Source organism: Cornus florida, unplaced genomic scaffold, assembly GCF_030987335.1.
Source record: "Cornus florida cultivar Cherokee Brave unplaced genomic scaffold, ASM3098733v1 CherokeeBrave_3.0.0_Hap2_Chr08, whole genome shotgun sequence".
Taxonomy (NCBI): domain Eukaryota; kingdom Viridiplantae; phylum Streptophyta; class Magnoliopsida; order Cornales; family Cornaceae; genus Cornus; species Cornus florida.
In genome coordinates this window covers 65,886,262-65,895,394 of record NW_026775578.1, presented here as the reverse complement: position 1 = coordinate 65,895,394, position 9,133 = coordinate 65,886,262, and the positions used below count along the sequence as shown (strand labels likewise).

General features: G+C 37.3%; 1 protein-coding gene across 1 annotated transcript; it reads left to right on the top strand.

Annotated features, from left to right (window-relative positions):
* Window positions 1-4,433: 4,433 nt before the first annotated feature.
* On the top strand, window positions 4,434-7,178 carry LOC132271917 (subtilisin-like protease SBT1.3). Its single transcript, XM_059773425.1, has one exon. The coding sequence runs from the start codon at window positions 4,569-4,571 to the stop codon at window positions 6,993-6,995; it is 2,427 nt and encodes an 808-aa protein (XP_059629408.1). The 5' UTR covers window positions 4,434-4,568; the 3' UTR covers window positions 6,996-7,178.
* Window positions 7,179-9,133: the final 1,955 nt, after the last annotated feature.

Genomic DNA, 9,133 nt, shown 5'->3' with positions numbered 1-9,133 from the left:
ATAAGAGAACCAAAACAAAAAATTGTACATCCCTTAAAGAAAAGATTTTTCTACAACTAAAAAAGGATTTTGCTACTTAAGAACAACCAAACAATCCAATGGTCAAATCAACCAAACAAACAATAGAGTGAGTATGTTTGAGTATGTTTTGTCCGCCTGATCCATTTGTGTGAAACTCTAGTAGGTCCCACACAGGCATCAAAATATTGTGTATTTGAAAAAATTATTAAGTAGTTCTGGATTATTGATCCGCAAATCGCATGTTGACATATAAATAACAAGTGATTGATATTGATATAAAATCGACATACTTGTTTATATGTCCGCACACCATAGCCCGGAACACTACTTGGTCTTTAATGTCTCTAGGCTTTAAAAATCTTTTCCCTAAAAGAAATGGAAAAATGGTACATATTTTTCAATGGTATCAGAACCTATAGGGAATCAAGCCCCTCACAATTCATTATGTGAAAACAACAGCAAGAGGATTTCATGTCCATAAACACACTGATCTAACCAATTTGAAACTCAAACTTGAGCTAAAGAGTAATTCATAGAAACAAATATTGATTTTTATTTTTATTTTTATCTTTTTTATGGTTGCAAAAATTATTTTTTATGAAGCAATTTTTCTTATCCCTCAATGTATTTGTGCATGACATGATATTGGAAAATCAGTTTTGCAATTATAGTATTTTTTTTTTGTTCATTTGTAATTCACAAGTTTGTAAATAAAAGAAATGACAAGAACTGAAGTGCAGTAATACTTTTTGTAATAAAATTTTTAGATATGTTTTTTTTATGAACAATTACATCATTCTGTTTATAAAAATAGGTTTGAGAGTGGAATGTAAATATTATTTCTAATTTCCTTTATATATATATATATATATATGATGTTTTATACTCAATTTTATCACTGTTTTATACTCAATGTTATATTAATGATGCTTGAAATAAATTGTATTCTCTCTTCACCTTTCTCACAAAAATTTGAATCACATTTTTTGTTTTGGTTTCATTTTCTCTCTACCGTAATCCATACTAGTATATAACTTATTTAGGTCCATTCAACAATAGATTTTACTTTGTGCTTTAACTTTGACTCGAAATAGAAATAATATTTCTACTTTAGAATTTGTTCAACACTATTTCGAATCTTGTTTGGTAATGTAAATTTGTTGTAAGACTTTTAAAAGCAAAAATATGAAAGCATGTTTGATAAAAAAATATTTTTTTGTTACAGTGCGAAGCAACCAAAAACATTAATTTTATGCTTCCGATTTTGGCATTTCTTTCGGAAGCATTTTGGTACTATTCAAATGACAACAAATGTTACTAAACATGTTTCGTATTTTTGATTCACTATAGTACACTAGCAAAAGCACAAAATACGAATCAGAAACGATTGCCAAATCGGCACTTAGGGCCTGTTTGGCATGCGATGTGTTTTAGGCGTTATGTTTCTTGTCAATATCAAACCAACTGTTTTTTTGTAGGAGTGTTTCGGGTAGAAATTGAAACCATATTTAGTAACGAAAATTTGTTTTGGAAATTCAAAAATTTGTTTTAATTCCTCCGCTACAGTATCAAAACACACAATATTATCAATTTGGTGATATGAATTTTGGCCAAAAAATCTAATATGTTATGAACTATTCTAAACCAATATTAATCGTTTCAAATATGATATGGGCTCAATTTTAAATACCAATATCAGAAAAATAATATTATAACATTTTTAAACAAGCACTTAGTGTCATAAAATTTTGAAATACGCTTGCCCAAAAAAAAACATATATACATAAATAAATAACCCCTTTTGAGAGTGTGAAAAGAAGTCTGAACTTTTACTTTCCAATGCTTCAAAAGCTAGTAATTATAAGATGAAGTAAATCAAGGTGCATTAGCATTCCTTAACAAAAGCCATCATACATTTGGATGAATCGAATCATATAATGCAAAATCACATCAATAAGAGAACCAAAACAAAAAATTGTACATCCCTTAAAGAAAAGATTTTTCTACAACTAAAAAAGGATTTTGCGGCTTAAGAACAACCATACAATCCAATGGTCAAATCAACCAAACAAACAATAGAGTGAGTATGTTTGAGTATGTTTTGTCCGCTTGATCCATTTGTGTGAGACTCTAGTTTCCCACACAAATGCATCAAAATATTGATGTAAAATCGACATATTTGCTTATGTGTCAACACACCATTGCCCCAAACACTACTTGATCTTTAATGTCTCAAGGCTTTAAAAATCTTTTCCCTAAAAGAAATGGAAAAATGGTATATATTTTTCAATGGTATCAGAACCTAAAGGGAATCAAGCCACTCACAATTCATTATGTGAAAACAACAGCAAGAGCATTTCATGTCCATAAACACACTGATCTAACCAATTTGAAACTCAAACTCGAGCTAAAGAGTAATTGATAGAAACAAAAATTGATTACAAATCTGGACAAATTTTGAATCGTTTGCTCAACAGTTAACAAACTAGCTTTAATAAAGCCTCAACCATTCATAAATTTCTCATTTAATTTCCAGACTCAAATCAATCAGTAGTAAATGACATTGAAGAGTTACAATTAGTCTTGTACTTTGAAGAACTAAAAGAATGCAGAAACTTATGGTACCATATTGGAGCTTATCCTCAATGAAGGAAATAAGTGCCTGCCAGTTTTCAAGAAATAGGCAGATGTGCCAGTCTCACTCATCTCAACTATGCATACTAGTGGCACAGCTACAAGTGGAGAGTGAGATTCGTATATAAACCCGAGAAATTATTGCATTGTCCCAGCCATTCACAGGAGACCAATCACACAAGACGAACTCAAAAAATTATTGCATACATAATTGCATGTAACTTTGTTTTCTCGGATCATGTAAAAATTTCTCCCTAACTTACACACGGTCTTATCTGAACGACTCGTGCCATTCATTTGTGACAGTCGGGTAACCGAATACTCCAAAGCCTACATGAGCCCCACCATATGAAAGTGCTCGGACCATATAAAAATTTTTATTTAACTCACTCTTACCCGGACGACTCCTACCATTCATTTGTGATCGTCGGGTAACCGAATACTCCATGGCCTACAGAGGCCCCACCATATGAAAGTGTGAAGCAAGTCACTGTGAGTAGTCTGCGGTCATACGACAATTTATTTTATTCATCCCAATACCACTCAATTGAAGCAAACAGAACCATAATTAACAAACAAAATCATAAATAAATACAATGCAGGAAGTTTTTTTTTCGCTAACCCAACTCAGAGATTGGGTATATGCATCTTGTGAGCAAGAGGTCCACATGAACAGCTAGCTCCCATGTACCGAACACCAAAAAATTGGCAGCACAAGGGCGAACTCAAAAAATGATCACATACATAATTGCATGTAATTATGTTTTCTTGAATCATGTAAAATTTTTTCCCTATCTCACACTGTCTTATCTGAACTGACTCTTACTATTCATTTGTGACAATCGGAGGCCTGCATGGGCCCCACAATATGAAAGTGCCCGGACTATATAAAATTTTTTCCCTAGCCTGCATGGGCCCCGCCATATGAAAGTGCCCGATCCATATAAGAATTTCTCCCAAACTCATACACTCTTATCCGACGACTCCTACCATCGATTTGTGGCGTTGGGGTAACCAAATACTCCAATACCTACATAGGGCCCATCATATGAAAGTGCCACGCAGTGATTAGTCGGCAGTTATACCGACTATTTATATTATTCATCCCAATATTATTCAATTGAAGCAAACACAACCATAATTAACAAACAAAATCATAAATAAACACAATGCAGGAAGGTTTTTTTTGTTTTTTTGGCTAACCCAATTCCGAGGCGTATTCATAAAGTTTCTCAATAACATAATCAACCGGTGCTCGGAGATCGAGTACATGCATCTTGTGAACTAGAGGTCCACATGAACAGCTAGCTCCCATGTACCAAACACCTCATTGGCATTTAAGAAACTCTGTATTTGGATCACAACTTTGTACCGGCACCCATGAATTTAGATACAGTAACACACTATCTTTACAACATGGAAACCCATCTCACCACCGTTGATTAAGCACTCTGGGACCCACTAGACGGTGATCTGCTATGGTTACGGCCACTGGCTATGCTACATGAAGTCTTCGAAAGCAGGTAAGGTAAAGTATTTGTACTCGACACACAAAATGCTTAGGACTCTTTTGATTGAACGTGCACTTTAAATAAGTGAAATAACCATATTGAATGCTTACATAAAGAAATTACTTTTACCATTGTCTATTTTCTTTGAAGATCTGGCACGTTCAATGCTTGAACTCTACATGTGCTCGCACTCGACTTCATATAACATAGTCCATGTAACATAGGCCACGGAATTTGAATGGCATACTATGACCATAACCAGTAACTTGCACCACCACTGCCTTAATTACTGCTGGAGTAAACTACCCAAGGTACTCTCTCAAATCTAACTGATACATTCATGAGACAACCACCATCTTTATTACCTGCACAAGAGGACAGATTAAAGGTCCCTCCTCTCTGATGCCAAGTCTTGAAAACCAGCCCAAAATACACTTCTCATTTGCATCCTCATCTTCTTCATCTTCAGTTCTCTCTTCCTTTCCCACCCAAAAAATGACTGGAATTCCAGTCAAGTGGATGCTTCTCTTTCTAACAAGCTATCTGTTTCTCAACCTCGTCAACTCTGCAAACACCGCATTCACAAAAAAAACTTACATTGTCCAAATGGATAAATCAGCTATGCCAGAGACGTTCTCTGACCATGTTGAATGGTACGCATCGACGATCAAATCAGTAGTCTCTAAACCAGAAAAGGAAGAAGTTGCCGAACATGAAGAAAGGATAATTTATAATTACCAGACTGTCTTCCATGGTGTTGCAGCTCGACTAAGCCAAGAAGAATCGGAGACGCTCGAGCAACAACATGGTGTGATGGCCATATTTCCAGAGACTTCATACAAACTGCACACCACGAGAAGTCCAATTTTTCTTGGGCTTGATCATGATGACAGCACAACCGTTTGGTCCGATAAACTATCCAACCACAATGTCGTAGTGGGTGTGCTCGATACAGGGATTTGGCCAGAGAGCCAAAGCTTCAACGACACCGGCATGGCACCAGTTCCAACTCACTGGAAAGGCGCGTGTGAGTCGGGCCGAGCATTCGCTACACACCACTGCAACAAAAAAATTGTTGGTGCCAGAGTGTTCTACCACGGGTATGAGGCTGCTACGGGTAGAATGAATGAGCAAGATGAGTACAAATCACCTCGGGACCAAGACGGCCACGGCACTCATACTGCAGCAACCGTAGCCGGCGCTCCGGTTCGCAATGCGAACCTTTTGGGCTATGCTTATGGCACTGCCCGAGGGATGGCCCCTGGTGCAAGAATTGCAGCTTATAAGGTTTGCTGGGTTGGTGGGTGTTTTAGCTCAGACATACTCTCTGCCGTTGATCAAGCTGTCGCCGATGGTGTCAATGTCTTGTCCATCTCTTTGGGTGGTGGAGTTTCATCTTACTATCGTGACAGTTTGGCCATAGCGGCTTTTGGAGCAATGGAGAAGGGAGTGTTTGTTTCCTGCTCGGCTGGAAATGGTGGCCCTGATCCAATCAGCCTTACAAATGTATCGCCATGGATTACCACGGTTGGAGCCAGCACAATGGATAGAGATTTTCCAGCTACGGTTAAGCTGGGGACTGGCAAAACCATGGCTGGAGTTTCACTCTACAAAGGCCGAATGAACTTGTCGAAGAAAAAGCAATATCCACTGGTTTATACAGGGAGTAATTCCAGCAGCATTGATCCAAATTCATTGTGCTTGGAGGGAACCTTGGATCCACACGTTGTTGCTGGCAAGATTGTGATCTGCGACCGTGGCATTAGTCCTCGAGTTCAAAAGGGTCAGGTGGTGAAAGATGCGGGTGGAGTAGGCATGATTTTGTCAAACACTGACGCCAATGGAGAGGAGCTGGTTGCGGATTGCCACCTTCTTCCGGCAGTCGCTGTCGGAGAAACAGAAGGCAAAGCAATCAAGCATTATGCCATGACAAATGCAAAAGCAACAGCAACTCTTGCATTTTCTGGAACTAGGTTGGGAATTCGACCGTCTCCGGTGGTGGCAGCATTTTCATCCAGAGGACCTAATCTCCTCACGTTGGAGATTTTGAAGCCAGATCTGGTGGCACCAGGAGTGAACATTCTTGCAGCTTGGACTGGTGATTTGGGTCCATCGAGTTTGCAAACGGATCACCGGAGAGTGAATTTCAATATATTGTCCGGGACTTCGATGTCCTGCCCACATGTGAGTGGAATTGCTGCATTGCTAAAGAGCAGGCACCCAGAATGGAGTCCGGCAGCAATAAAATCCGCATTGATGACAACAGCTTACGTTCACGACAACAGCTATAAGCCACTGAAAGATGCCTCAACAGGTACACCTTCGACCCCATATGACCACGGTGCAGGGCACATAAGCCCATTGAAAGCACTCGACCCGGGTTTGATTTACGACATCCAGGCACAAGATTACTTCGAATTCCTGTGCACCCAAAACTTAACTCCAGCACAGCTGGAAGTTTTTGGTAAGTTCTCCAACAGGTCTTGCCGACACTCTCTAGCCAATCCAGGGGACTTGAACTACCCAGCCATCTCAACCGTGTTCCCAGAAGACACAAACACCACAGTCATCACCCTTCACAGAACTGTCACCAATGTCGGGTCCCCCATTTCAAATTACCATGTCGTAGTCTCGCCATTCAAAGGTGCTTTCGTGACGGTTGAGCCCGCAAAACTTCATTTCACCAGAAAGCAGCAGAAACTGTCTTACAAGGTTACATTCATGACAAAATCTCGGCAAACAGCGCCTGAGTCTGGATCTTTGATATGGAAAGATGGAGTGCACAGGGTAAGAAGCCCAATTGTAATCACATGGTTGCCTCCAATATAAAATAGTGTTACTAGGTGTTCAACATGTATCTGTATGGTGCCATAATAAACATATCTTTTGTGAAGAGCCCCAATAGCTCAATCATTTTTCTCAATTGTAATGCTTTTCTTCCTTAGCTTCTTGTAATGTTGTTCAGATGATACTAATATTATTACAACTGCTCCAACTAAAGCTGTACCTCAATTAAGTTTTGCACCAAATTTAAGCAGACCTTGCAGAAGGCAACCTGAACATTACTCATTTCTTACTCTGTAACAACATTAGTAAAGGGGTGTTGTAATATGGTACAATTGCTAAAAATTAAGATGGCAAAAGAAAGAAGAAAAGAACATCTCTATAATCCTTCACAATCTCATAGTTAAAAAAAAATAGCTTATAATTTCCGTAAACCTAACTTAGTTAATTGTCATATACAAGAACTTGTTCAGTTATTAAGTGGTATAGCAGATATTCATGTTGCAGAAATAAATACACAGGAGAAGTTGTGGTAGGATATATTCACATCTTTTTCATGACAACTAGATACTTGGATAATGTAGTACACTTCGAAAGTTTCGAAAGAGGCATCTTTACCCAGAGGTCCCAGACAATTTGCAACATCAGTGACATGGCGAGGACCTCATAATGACAAATGACAGGTTAATGTTACCCTTTGAATACGACTTTATAGCCCACTTCTTGTATTGACTCGTTTACTTTCGAGTAAGGAGCTATCAAGAGAGCTTTCATGACGAGGTGAATTGTGCACCGAAATAAGATATAAAAGTTTGTATTAAAAATAATTTAAAGGGATAGTCAATAAGTTTTACTTGCTCTTTTATTTAATTTAATTTTAATTTTAATTTTATTAAAATAAAATTAAAATCAAATTCATAAAGTAAAAATAAAAAATAAAGTGCAAGTAAAGTATATAAAATTTTAAGAGATGATACCAGGATTTTGTAGAAGGAAAACCCAATTAGTGGAAATCAACCAATCGTTTTAGGAAAAACCTAGTGGACTATATCGTCTAGAGTAAAACGATCCACTATGTTTGAAGCAAAGTATATTGAATTTTGACTCAGGCTCACATATTATCGCTCTACCAAATACCAATTGCTGACAATCCCTGACTTTACAACTCCCTTGTCCAATAGCTCTCGACCTTAGACTTACTCTTAATCTCTATAGAATGATTGCTGGTAGATCAAACAATACTCCATGAATGCTTTGACCCCTTTAAAGTATGATCGCATCACCACTTTTCTTCAAATTTAAATTTTGTGTAAAAGAAACAGATCTGCTTTTCGGAATCTCTGAATCTTCAATTATGCTTCAATTCCCATTAGATAGAGAACAATACAACTAAATTACTCTTGTGTTTAATTATGTGTGTTCTCTCAACAATAAAATCAGAAAAATCAAATTTGATTTTCTTACAATATCTCTCAAAATAATGAATTTTCGTTTCTCAAAGTCATACCTCAATGTTAAATGAAAGAGGCATTAACAGTAGTTTGGAAGACCTAAGAATACTTAGAAACCAAGTGAAATTCGTGCATAGGTTTTTAGAAGGAAGTCTGGACCAAAAAGGAATTGAAACAGATTGGGAAACTAAAGTTACCAAAGTAAATTTGAAGCCTTGAACCGGTTCAGGAATTGGCTACCGGTTCAAGATGGGCAGTGAAGAATCCTTCATGATTGGCGACCGGTTCCCATTGGATAGAATAGAAAAATTACTAGGCTTCAAAAGTTGAACCTGCACCTTGATTTTTCTACCGGTTCGAGTTGAACCTGTTCGAATATTCTCCTACCAGTTTAAGATGGGCAGAATGTAAACTTCCTAAAAATTTCAAACTTTTAAAACTTCCCAAGTGTTCTCACACACTGACATACCTTTCTAAAGCATTGTTTTAATCACCTTGGACTATATTAGAGCATGAACACTTGAAATTCTTCAAATCCACATCCGATCTTCAATCTTGAAATTTTGAATGAAATTAATTTTACAACTTAATCAGACTTGTTTCGATAACAGAATTAGCCAATTACAATATATATATATCTCACAATCTTCCCAAAATATATATATATCTCACAATCTCCCCCTTTGGCAATTTAGTGACAAAACCCTAAAAACATGTAATCTACCCAAGTAG

Coding starts and splice junctions, on each gene's coding strand:
- LOC132271917 (XM_059773425.1), top strand. CDS start 4,569: ATGCCAAGTCTTGAAAACCAGCCCAAAATACACTTCTCATTTGCATCC.